The sequence below is a fragment of the Stegostoma tigrinum genome, chromosome 15 (genome assembly GCF_030684315.1).
Source record: "Stegostoma tigrinum isolate sSteTig4 chromosome 15, sSteTig4.hap1, whole genome shotgun sequence".
In the NCBI taxonomy this organism is placed as follows: Eukaryota; Metazoa; Chordata; class Chondrichthyes; order Orectolobiformes; family Stegostomatidae; genus Stegostoma; species Stegostoma tigrinum.
Window position 1 is genome coordinate 68,347,135 of NC_081368.1, and position 13,288 is coordinate 68,360,422.

Below are 13,288 nucleotides of genomic sequence, written 5' to 3' on the forward strand. Positions count from 1 at the left end.
AACTGAAAGCAATACTCTAACTCTGGCCTAACCAAAGTCATACAAAGCTGCAACATGACATCCTGACTTTTGTACTCAATTCACCAACCAATAAAGGCAAGAATGCCATTTGTCTCCTTTACCATCCTATCTTATTGAGTGGCCGCTTCAGGGAACTGTGGTCTTGAACTCCAAGATCCCTCTGTACATCAATGCAGTTTGGGGTCCTACCATTAACTGCATACTATTCCTTAACATTTGATCTCCCAAAGTGCAGCACCTCACACTTATCTGGATTAAAATCAATCTGCCTTTTCTCTGCCAATATCTGAAACTGATCTATATCCTATGCATCCATTGACAACTTTCTATATCATCCACAATTCTACAATATTTGTGTCATCTGCAAACTTACTACCCCATCCAGCTACATTTTCATTGAAGCCATTTATATATATCATAAACAGCAAAGTTCCAGTATGGATCTCTGCTGAATACCACTAGCCACAGGCCTCCAGCTAGAAAAACACATTTCCACCATGAATTTCTGCCTTCTATGGGCAAGCCAATACTGAATCCATACAGCTACCATGGATCCCATGTATATTAATCGTGTGGATGACCCTACCATGAGGGACATTGTCGAAAGCCTTACTAAAATCCATGTAGATTTTCCACTGTTCAACCCTCATCGACCACATTTGTCACCTCTTCAAAAAATTCAATCAAGTTAGTAAGACATGATATACCTTGCACAAAGCATGCTGACTGTCCCTCATTAGGCCATGCTTTCTAAATATACGTAAATCCTATCCCAAAGAATTCTCTCCAATAACTTCCCAACCACCGATGTGAGACTCACTGGCCTATAGTTTCCTGGATTATCTCTATTTCCCTTCTTGAACAGTGGAACAAAATTTGCCACTTGTCAGTCCTCCAGGACCTCTCCAATGACTAATGAGGGTACAAAGATCTTGGTCAAGGCCCCAACAATCTCTTTTCTTGCCTCTCTCAACAACCTAGGGTGGATACCATTCGGCTCCGAGGGCTTATTCATCTTAACACTCTTCAAGAGACTCAACACTGCTTCTTTCTTGATCTCCATATGCCGTAGCATATTAGCATGCTCCACAAAAATCTCACGATCCTTCATATCCTTCTCTTGTTCTTTCGTTCCAATGATGTCAACTTCAACAAGGGGGTCTTCGAAATGTCAATCTTCTTCCTCAGCCAAGGATTCCCCAGCACTGTTGTTGATAGGGCTCTCAATCATGTCTGACCCGTCTTCCACACTCTTCCCTCACTCTCTCTCTTCCCTCTCTCAACAGCAATAGGACTGCCCTTCTCCTTACCTACCATCCCACCAGCATCCACAACCAGATGATCATTAGCTGCTATTTCTGCCATCTCAAGTGAGATGTCACCACCAGACACATATTTCCCTCCCTTCCCCTGTCAGCCTTCTGCAGGAACCATTCCCTCTGCAACACCCTGGTCCACTCTTCCTTCACTCCCAACATCCTCCACAGCCCCATGGCACCTTCCGCTGGAACTGCAGAAAGTGCAACACTTCTCCATTTATTTCCTCCCTCCTCAGTACCCAAGCTGAAGCAGAACTTTACTCACACTTCACACAATCTTGTCTACTGCATTCGCTGCTCAAAATATAGCGTTCTCTACTTTGGGGAAATGAAGCGTAGACTGAGTGACTACTTCCCAGAACATCTAATGTTCTGTCCTCAGAATAGACCCTGAGTTTTCAGTTGCCTGTCACTTTAACACTCCACCCTGTTCCCTGGCCAACATCTCTGTCTCAGGCTTGCTGCAGTGCTCCAGCAAATTCAGCACTGGTTGGAGGAACAATATCTCATTTTCCACCTCAGGACCCTGCAGCCCTCCGGACTCAATATTGAGTTAAACAATTTGAGGGCCTGAGCTGTCCCATGTCCTTACCCAAATGGCCACTCATCAGGCCTTGTTATCACATAGTCTGCTATTACACAGAATCCATTGATAGCCACTAACAGTACCCAGTCATAGCAATTCACCCTCTTAGCCAGATCTTTATTCACTCCTTCTCTGTCCAACTGCACTTCTCTCTCTTTGAATTCTATCCCAGCCTATCATTTACTCCTCTCCCCACTTTATCTTCTGCATATAAACCGACATTTTCCTAGGCAATATCAGTTGAGGAAGGGTCACTTGACCCAAAATATTAACTCTGATTTCTCTCCACAGATGCTGCCAGACCTGCTGAGCTTATCCTGCAATTTCTGTTTTAGTTTCAATTTTTATTCGAGAAGGGGTTGAAAAGCCTTCAGAGCATGACCTTGTCAGGTCAGTTAAGGCCTTCATAGATACCAAAGTCACAAACTTCATCCTACAGTTGCAGAGGTACATTGAAAGGGAATGCTCTGATTCAGATATGGAATTCTTAACTTGAGACAGGCAATGTAACGCACATGTGTTACCACAACAATGATAGAAAGTGAACAAGTCAGAGAAGTGCACCATGGGTACGAAAGCCATCAGCAGGTATTACAATGGAGTAAGAGATAAGGGTGATTTATATAACTGAGGAAGCACGGATCATGGGCTGTTTTGCTGCAAAAGTCAGATATCGAATGAGAAATCTTACGCTCACAAAAGGGTCCACAACTGAGATATGTTCTTGAAACCGTTCTTGGAAGACAATAAAGTGCACATGTACTGTAGACAGCATGGGAAAACAACAATGTTTCCAATGTTAATGCCAAATAAAGCATTGCAAATTCAAGTTTCCCATTGCTATCTTGTCAGGTTCACTGACATCATGTCTCTCCTATATGTAGTATTTCTGAGATTGTATTTAATACCTTGATTGCCTTTGAACCTTTCCCATTTTCTTAAATTAAAACAAGCCTCTTCCCTTTTACCAGGTCTTTCCTGCATAATAGATGTGTACATTCTTGCACTATCTTCACAAGGTAATACCTTTTGATTTTACCACCTAAAGAAAACTGTTTCGTATATGTAACAACCCTTAATTTTTTTTAAAAATGCAATTATCTTATAAAACTCAGTGCTAAAGGTAAACATATTTTCTGATTTAATTCTGCTGAAATACGGCAAGTGAATCCTGGAGTATGGTAGGTGCCTTATAGATAATCGCCTGCAGAAGTGTTTCAGGAATGCGCTGACTTGCTTGCTGTTTTGACAACTGATATTGTATTTTCTGCACAATTGTAGAACATACAGACAGCAATCTTCATTAAATGTGGCTTTTGCATTGCTGTTAATAAATCATGTTCCTAACAATTGCACTCTTCAAGGCTAAGTGCTTTTACATGTTAATTTGTATTCAACAACCATGATTAATTAAGAATATTTTTGATGAAGTGCGCTTTTACTTCAAGTTAAAAAAGTTCAGGTTCATAGCTCCTTGAAAGTGGAGTTGTGGACAGACAGGGTAATGAAGTAGGCATGTGGCAAGCATATTTTTATTGGTCAGAACACTGAGTTTCGGAGTTGGGGCATGATGATGCGGCTGCACAGGTTGTTGGTGAGACCACTTTTAGAATACTGCATACAATTCAGGTTGCCCTTCTATAGGGAAGGAGTTGTTAAACTTGAGAGGGTTCAGAAAAGATTTACAAGGATGTTGCTGGCCCTGGAGGCTTTGAGTTATAGGGAGAGGCTGAATAGGCTGGGGTTATTTTCGACATAGCGTCAGAAGCTGACCTTAAAGAGATTTATAAAATCATGAGAAGCATGGATAGGGTGAATAGACATTCTTTTTTTTTCTTGGGGTAGGGGAGTTAAAAACGAGAGGGCATTGGTTTAAGGTGAGAAGGAAAAGAATTAAAAGGGCCCGATGGGTAACTTCTTCATGCAGAGAATGGTGCGTGTTTGGAATGAGCTGCCAAAGGAATTGTTGGAGGCAGATACAATTACAACACTTAAAAGGCATCAGGATGGGTACATGGAGAGGACGGTTTAGAGGAATATGAGCCAAATGCTGGCAAATAGAGTTAGATCAGATTGGGACGTTGGCATCGAAGAATTGGACCGATGTGCCTGTTTCCATGCTGGACGATTCTATGATTCTAAATACAATATAAAATAAATACAATAAATAAAGTGTTACCAAAGTTACATTTTGCACAATCTGATTGGACACATCAGTGCTGTGCTGTCGGCAGGTCTGCACTGGTGGGTGTGTTGTCTTTTAGATGGGAAGTTAAACTGAAGCCCTGTGAGACCTCTTAGTTGGACATAAAAGACTCCATGGCATTCTTTGATAAAAAGGAATGTTAAATTCCTTGGGAATATTAATCTCTTAAAATAACCATTAACAATGCTGATCTATCTTTTCATTTTATTGCTCTGCTAGAATCTTGTTGAGGATGTTTTAGCTTCTGTTTTTACTTCAACTGTAAGTATTTTGGGATGTCCAGAGACACCACATAAATTCAAACATTTCTTTAAGCTTGAATACTGTTAAGCAAGAAAACAAAGTGTGGCTCTTGCAGCAACAATTTACAGTATTCCAATCATTTAATCTGAACTATTAACATCCTTCCTCCCCTAGCACTCGAAACCCCCTCTCACTCTCGCATAAACGCAGCCTCCACACTTCAGCTCTGATGAAGTGTCATATGGACTCGAAACGTTAGCTTGCTTTCTCTCCTTGATGTTCCCTGACCCGCTGTGATCTCCAGTAGCTTTTTGTTTACAGTTCAACTTACTGTATAATGGAGTTACACTCCACATTTTAGTCAGTTTTAGTCCTGAACTACACTCCAAAGTTAATGTCAACATGAAGCACTTCTGTAGCTCCATTTGAATGCAAAACTGCCTCATCTGCAACTGCAAACATGTAAAATCTGATCAAGACTGTATACTCCCATCTTGTGAAATACACTGTATAAAAACCAAAAGGACTGCAGATGCTGTAAATCAGAAACGAAAACAGAGGTTGCTGGAAAAGCTCAGCAAGTCTGGCAGCATCTGTGAAAAAAAGGCAGAGGTCCTGGAGCCAAAATGTTTACTCTGACCTTTTCTGCACAGATGCTGCCAGACTTGCTGAGCTGTCCCAGCAACCTCTGTTTTTGTGAAATACATGACTTAATTTTGAATGACATCTTCCACTTCAGTTCAATATGTTGATCCAAATATTCAAAGCAAGAAGTAATAAATTAGTGAGTGTTATTTTAATTTGAAGTAACTGGTACTGATTTCTTGAAATTGATTAATTTCTGCCTAAGACTGAATGAACTTATTGCAGCCCCCACCCCCAACAGTTACATTGCTAAAGTCAACCACAGAATTGAGAGTCGAATACTTTATTGCTACACAATAAATCAGTCCTGACATTAACATACTTCATCACTGTGCCTTTCATTACATTCTTGTGTTCTTATATTTATTATTCAAGTATTAATTGTCCTTTTCATTTCTCTCTGCTATGGCTTGGATTTCATGACAGTACCTCCTCCATTTCTGTAAGCCAGGTATGGGAATCTCCAGACATTGCCGAGGCCCACAGCGTAACCGATCATCGAGAGCAAGTAGTCAGTCTTTGAGGACCAGTTACCCCGCTCCACATTCTCCTCACTTTTACCTGTAGGTTGAGTGGTAGCCTTGAGGGGGGAGAGGAAACTGCGAATCAAATTTAAACTTTTTCAACCCAGAACTCATGCAATAAGTATAACAAAAAATACTGTTGTTGTCCATTTAGCAGAAACCGGTTGTTAGTTTGGAAGCATCTTGAACCCTGCATGGAGACTCTGCAATTCACAACAGCCAAAATTTTCATATCATCAGGATTTTAAATGTGTTTAGTGTCACATTTTGATAAAATACTCACACTGTCCTCCGAAGGGTGGATTTGCCGATCATTCTGTGAAAACACCAAAGCTAATTTTCTTTTGTCCATTTTTAAGCAATGATGAACAATTTTTCTACCTTTGCCCTAAATTCTTCAAACTTTGCACTGCTGCAGACTGCTGGTTAGGAATAATTCAGTATCACATCAGATAGTGACTCCTTCGCTGGCAGAAGTCATGGTTTTATGCAAGCTTGAAGGGGTGTAACTCTGTTCATTCAGGTCATAATGACATTCAATCTCCCAGGACCTCGACTGTTAATAAATTAATCTACTATATATGAAAGTTGTTACTGCAGACTGTATATATTATTTTCATTTGTTAATTATATTGTATTCACAATGTAGTTACAAGTTTGACAATTGGGACATGTTGTAGTGCAATACCAGCAAATCTATGAACCTGGCCACTTGAAAAGAACAACAAGTTCTTTCTAACATTTGCAAAGTGAAGGCAGTTAATTAAGTAACTCAGCTCTTGCTTAAATTTAATCAAACTCCCAAACAACTTAATCAATGGCCCTTTGTCTGCAGTTACTGTTGGATTGAACATCCTGCTTCTCCAAATACTCATGTTAAGTATTGAATATGAACTTGTTCTAGTTCAGCTGCACCTATATACCACAGGGTCAGTAGTTGCATGACACCAGGTTATAGTCCAACAAATTAATTTGAAGTCACAAGCTTTCGAAGCGCTACTCCTTCACCAAGTGAAGTGTTCACTTGTCACTTTATTTGACAAAGGAGCAGCACTTCAAAAGCTTGTGATTTCAAATACACTAACTCGACTACAACCTGTTGTTGCGTGACTTCTGACCTTATTCCCCAAGTCCAACACCAGTGCCTCCAGTATTTAGCACAGTGTGAACAAAGTGTTAACAAGTGTTGAGTTACACCATTGGAGACAACTAATGACTGTGGATGTTATAATCAGCACGCATATTTAAGGCATAGTACCAAACTCCTTTCTTCAAAATTATAATCAAAGCATCAAACCAGAATTTGAATAATTTTAAGGGGAAATTGAATTGAGGTTGTTAAATGACCAAGGGATTTAACTGGATAGACAAAGGGCAGTTATATCCTCAAATAATTGATATCTAAATTAGAGTAGGCTCTTTTAAGGGTGAATTCAGGGAGTACTTCTTTGAACAAAGTATAGTAGAGATCCAAAAGCCTGTGGATGTTGAGTTAAACAACTTTATTTCAGATGTGAGTTGACAGATGTTTGGTGAATAAGGGAGAGTCAGACAAATGCAGATAAAACACAGATCTGTTTTGATTTCTTTGAATGAAGGGGGAGGTGGGCAGCTAAATGATATGTACCACATCTACATTGTATATTTAAAACTATCTCCTTCATGGCAACACTCAAGTTGGTTAGACCACAATGGGAGTGTTGCATGGATATTTGGACATTATATTATAAGAAGAATTCAATTGTTCTAGAGAAGGTTCAGAGGGCATGGACTTGAATGTTGCCTGGGCTGGAGGAGCTGATCTTTCAAAATATACTTCAAAAGCTGACTGATTTTCCTTGGACTAGCAAGGTTGAGAAAGGAACTGGTAGATATATGTAAGCATATGAGGGACTTGAATAAGCTCAATAAGGAGGCATATTTTCCATTAATAGAGAGACCAATAACCAGGAGCACAGATTTAAGAGAAGACATAGAACGTTGGAGGAGGGTTTAGGAGAAATGTTTTCACTCAGAAGCTTGAGACAGTCCGGAACTCAGGCTGAAAATGTTACTGAATCAGAACCTCTCATAACAGCAAAATTGTATTTAACTATTCGTTTATGTTGCCATGTTCTCTAGAAATACAGGCTAGAAGCTCGAAAATGGGATTACTGTAGTGAGATCTTGATGGGCTAGCATGGACATGACAGCCAAATGGTCTTCTTCTGTGATGTAATTTTTAATCTATGGTCTACAGGATTAATCTGTAACATGTCTAACAGCATGAATTAATTGTGACTTGCACCCTATGTGCACTTAATTTTGACTTGACTTCTCAGTTCTACCAATGTCCTTTCCTGTTGTCATTTTCACCATCTAATTTTACTTCCTGTTACCCCTTTGAATGTTGATTTTGCAATTTTAAACGTGCTTTGCTTTCGACTTCAGTCTGTTTGGTCGTTCCCTCCATCTCATCCTTGAAATGTTTTTATTGAAATAATCAAAGTGTCCAAAATTCTTGAATGTTGTGAACTATTTTATAGGCATTATTTACTCGGAAATTGCTTGTAAATACAGATGTTAAGTTCGGAGCTTGGGTTGCCAGACCTGAAGTGCTCACTCTGATTTTTTTTTAAAAGAGATGCTGCCAGATCTGCTGACCTTTGCCAGCAACTTCTGTTTTTGTCACAGGGATTAAGTTATTATTTGTAAACCTTTCCTTTGCAGAGCAATATTATTCAGGAATTCTTTGGGACTAAATGTGGACAAGTCTCAGGTTTTTTTTTCAAAATTTTCTCGAGCTCGCTATCAGATTTCTTTCCATGAGTAGTTTGTGCTGATTAACTTGGTTTCCAATGAAGGTAAGCAGAATGTGACTTGAATGATTTCTTGAACAGTTTTGACATGGTTAACATGGAAGAGATGTTACTTCTTACCAGTGAATCCAGTGCAAAGGGGCACTAATTTAAAATTGAATGACTGGAGGAGCTGAAAGGTGCACTTCCGCTACTATTTTGTAAATTTGTGTGTTCATAGATCACAGGGTCTCATTTGCAAGCCATGACATTAGTTCATTGTGATGATGTTGTTACGTTATGATTGGCTGTGTGACATGCAAATATTACCACATTTTCACACATTCAGTCTTCCATGTGTCATCAAGAAGCACAGGTGATATTATACAGTCAACCCATTGGCACAATAGTCCTGGTGAACAATCTGTTTTCAAAGGTAACGCAGTTTGGAGTAATAGTAAAATAGTGTTGTGACTCTAGGATAACCATGTGAAGTAGCAGTGACTCTGTCAGGTAGCGTGCTTATGATAGAATTAGAATGCTCCCATTCCAAGATTGAATGACAATGGAAGGGAATATTCAGTCTACAAGTCTCTCCAATGCTTCCTTGTTATCATTAGAAGAGGAAAAAGTGTGTGAAAATACATGGACCAAAACTTGAGTTTGTGGTCTCCATGGCAGAACTGGGTGAATCAAGTTAATTATGTGTTTTCATATCCCTCCTTTCCATCTTCCAAAGCTGTCCTTAAACCCGCACCTAGTGCCAGGTTTTTGGAAAACCCCATATCCCGAAACACCAAAAATGATCAAATGAGCATTCTTGTTGATGAGAGTACCATTTGTTGTGTGATAGCATAAAATCCATGAATAATTTCAAACACTCTGTCCTGTCTTCCTAGTCTGTAATTAAACCAATGACAATCTGCTCATTGAATAGTGTAGAGTTGAGTGGACATACGTCATTAAAGCAGGATCTGAAAGAGGAACAATGAGTAAACCGGATTGATTTTTACTGTTCTCATCCTCTTCGTATCCTGCGTAACTGGAAACGTGATGATGATGGGAAGTCATTCTGCCCATAGGCAGAATCTTATAAGGATATGAGTGGATATGGGCTATGGCAAGTCGAGTGCAACATCACATGAGGAGTTAAGTGAGACCCGTTTCAATGTTGACAGAAACTGGCTTCATCTCTTATAACTCCGCCAGGTGGCGCGATGAGATTCCACTGGGCAGCAGAGAGTTGCCAACTAACAAGGATTGGAGCTGGGTAAATGCCTCATTAGTGTCTCAACTCGCCTCATTAAGTTTGGAGGCACTGGATACCAAAAAGGCGATGCGCCCTAACAACATTTGGGCAATAGTAATGGAGACCTGTGCTCCAGAACTTGCTGCTTCCCTAGTCAAGTTCATCCGGTACAGTTACCTAACAATCTGGAAAATTGTCCGGGTATGACCTGTACATAGAAAGCAGGAGAGATCCAACCCAGGTAATTACCGCCCCATCAGTCCACTCTCAATCATCAGTAAAGTGATGGAAGGTGTCATCAACCGTGCTATCCAGCAACACCTGCACAGCAATAACCTCCTCAGTGATGCCCAGTTTGGGTTCCACCAGGGCCACTCAGCTCCTGACCTCATTGCAGCCTTGGTTCAAACACGGACAAAACAGCTAAATTCCAGAGGTGAGGTGAGAGTGACAGCCTTTGACATCAAGACCACATTCAATCAAGAATACTATCAAGGTTCCCGAGCAAAATGGAATTAATGGGTATCGGGGGCAAATTCTCCACGGGCTAAAATCATAACTGCATATACAAAAATGGCTGTGGTTATTAAGGGTATGTCATCTCAGCTCCAAGGCTTCTTTGCAGGAGTTCCTCAGGGTGGTGTCCTAGGCTCAACCACTTTCAGCTGCTTCACCAATGACCTTCCCTCATAAGGTCAGAAGTGGAAATGTTTGCTGACAATCGCAGAATGTTCAGTAAAATGTACAACTCTTCAGATGCAGAAGGTAGCCCAAGTTCAAATGCAACAAGATCTGAAAAGTATCCAGGCTTGGGCTGACAAGTGGCAATTAGCATTCACACCATACAAATGTCAAGTTATGACCATCTTCAATAAGAATCTATCTAAACATTTTGGCATTCAATGGTGTTGAATTCCCCTCTATCAAAATGCTGGGGTATCATTGACTAAAAACTCAACTAGGCTTGCCACATACTCACAGTGGCTACAAGATCAGGTCAGAGGGTAGGAATACTGTGGGGAGTTAGTTATAGTGAAAACAGTAAGAAAGATGAGGATGGGTCTGCATCAGAAAAGAGCAAGTTAATTAGAAAAGACAGGTAAGAGCAAATTAGTGAACAAAGTAACTCTGAAGCATTAAACTGCATTTACTTCAATGCAAGAAGTCTTGCTGGTAAGGTGGATGAACTCAGAGCATATATCAGAACATGGGACTGGGACATTGTAACTGTTGCAGAAATTTGGCTGAGAGAAGGACAGGACTGACAGTTCAATGTTCTGAGTTTTAGAGGTTAAATTATGGATAGAAAGTGAGGCAAGATAGGAGGGGGAGTGGCATTTTTGATTAAGGGAAACATTACTACTGTAATTAGAAAAAGATTTCGGAGAGATCAGCTCGTGAAATTATATGGGTTGAAATTAGAAATAAGAAAGGGATGTTCACCTTAATGAGATTGTACTGTAGGGAAGTTGAGAAGCAAATATGCAGAGACAGTTCAGATATATGTAAGAATAATAAGGTTGGAATAGTAAGGGATTTTAATTTTCCAAACATTAACTGGGACTGCAGTCCCATTAAAGATTTGGATCACATTAAACGTGTTCAAGAACACTTTCTTTACCAAAATGTAAATGTGCCTACTAGAGAAGGAGTAAAACATGATCTTCTCTTGGGAAATAAGGCAGGGCAAGTGACTGAAGTGTCAGTAGGGAAACACTTTGGGTCTAGAGATCATAACACTATTAGTTTTAAAATAGTTATGGAAAAGGATAAGTCTTCCATAAATTTAAGTTTCTTAACTTGAGTAAAGCAAATTTTAAGGATATGAAACGGAAACTTTCAAACATTGATTGCAGTAGACAGTTAATAGGTAAAAGGACGACTGACAAGTGGGAAGCCTTCAAAAGAATGATAATGAGAGTTCAGAGGCATTGTGTTCCTTTTAGAGTGAAAGTAAGGCTGATAAAATTAGGGAACAATGCATGATAAAGATACAGAGATTCTAGTCAAGAATAAAAAAGACAGAATAATGTAATAGATGGAGGCAACTGGGATCAATTGCATCTCTTGAAGTGCATAGAGAGTAGAGGCATTCTAAGAAGGGAACCAGGAAGAAAAAGCGGAATGAGATAGTCTTGACAGATGAGGCTAAGGATAAGCCAAAACATTTCTACAAATACATTAAGAGCAAGATACCAACGAGAAAGAGAGAAAAGGATCCCTTAAAGATCAACAAGGTCACCTATCTGTTGAACTTCAGCACATGGGAGGGATATTAAATGAATATTTTGCATCAGTTTTCATTGTTGAGAAAGAAATGGAAGCTGAAGTACTCAGGACAATAAACATTGCCATTTTGAAAACAGTTCACATTACAGAAGAGGAAGTGCTGGAGATCTTGGAAACAAAAAGGCAGATAAATCTCCAAGACCTGATGAAACATATCTCAGGATATTGTGGGCAGTTAGGGATGAATTTTTTGGAGCAGAAATATCTGCATCATCTATAAATATGGGTAATGTATCAGAGGACTGGAGCATGGCTAATGTTGTACCATTGTTTAAGAAAAGCAGTGAGGACAATCCTAGAAACTATAGACCTGTGAATCTAATATTGGTGGTGGCTAAGTTTTTGGAGGTGATTCTGAAAGATAGGATTTGCATGCATTTAGGGAGGCTAGGATAAAATCATGTCTCACAATTTTTTTCATTGAGGTTTATTGAGTTTTTATTTATTGAAGTAACCAAAAAGATAGAGGGCAGAGTGGTTGGCGTTATTTACTTGGACCTTAGGGAAGCTTTTGACAAGGCTCTGCATGGTAGATTAAATGGTAAAGTTAGATCACATGGGATTCAGGGAGAGCTTCCTGGAATTCTGTCCCTATTGGCATTGTGGAACAATCTGCAGCACATAGACTCCAGTGGTTCAAGAAGGCAGCTGACCATCATCTTCTCAAGGGCAACTAGGGGCAGGCAATAAACGCTGGCCCAATCAGTAACACCTAATCCCACGAATGAATAAAGAAGAAATTGGCTTTCTATTTTACCAAATATACCAAACAATATTTAATTTGCAAAAACGTGACTTGAAAATCAGAGCACATACCCGGTGAATGCAGCTCACCATTGGCCGCAGCCAGCTTCAATGTTCTTCAGCACCTAACACCACCTCAGAGCATGAAATACGTGCGCTTCTCATCTATAGTCATTGGCATCCAGCAAATGCCAACCCCTAATGCGCATCACCGATCCACTAGCATCAAAAGGCTGCAGCAAGGATACTTTGAGCAAATGGATAGGAACACAGCTCACGAATTAGACCACCATCTCTGGGCAATATATTTACTGTCTTAGCACTTGTTATCATAGCATCAGCCTACATGCGCTCATCACCTTGCCAGACCTCGAATTTATTAATACTGCTGTCATGACATGCTTTTTTTTCATGAGATGCACAACCAAACAGGCCAACACCTACAGCACATGCTATTTTCCTGCATGATAAAATTGTACTCAACCATATAGCCAGATTGGAAACTGGGCAGGGACTCATTACTGATAATGGGAACTGCAGATGCTAGAGAATCCAAGATAACAAAGTGTGGAGCTGGATGAACACAGCAGGCCAGACAGCATCTCAGAAGCACAAAAGCTGATGTTTCGGGCCTAGACCCTTCATCAGATGGCCAGCCCCAACTGAAGAATGACCAGATGCCTGG

General features: G+C 40.1%; 1 protein-coding gene across 1 annotated transcript in view; it reads right to left on the minus strand.

The window, feature by feature from the left end:
- The window catches only part of LOC125459004 (sodium- and chloride-dependent neutral and basic amino acid transporter B(0+)-like), a 46,497-nt gene extending 40,601 nt beyond the window's left edge, over window positions 1-5,896 (minus strand). The window contains exons 1-2 of the mRNA XM_048544877.2: window positions 5,828-5,896; window positions 5,450-5,600 (exon numbers count right to left, since the gene is read on the minus strand). Of these exons, the coding sequence (XP_048400834.2) occupies window positions 5,450-5,600; window positions 5,828-5,896 (220 nt within the window). The remainder of the gene's footprint in view (window positions 1-5,449; window positions 5,601-5,827) is intronic.
- Window positions 5,897-13,288: the final 7,392 nt, after the last annotated feature.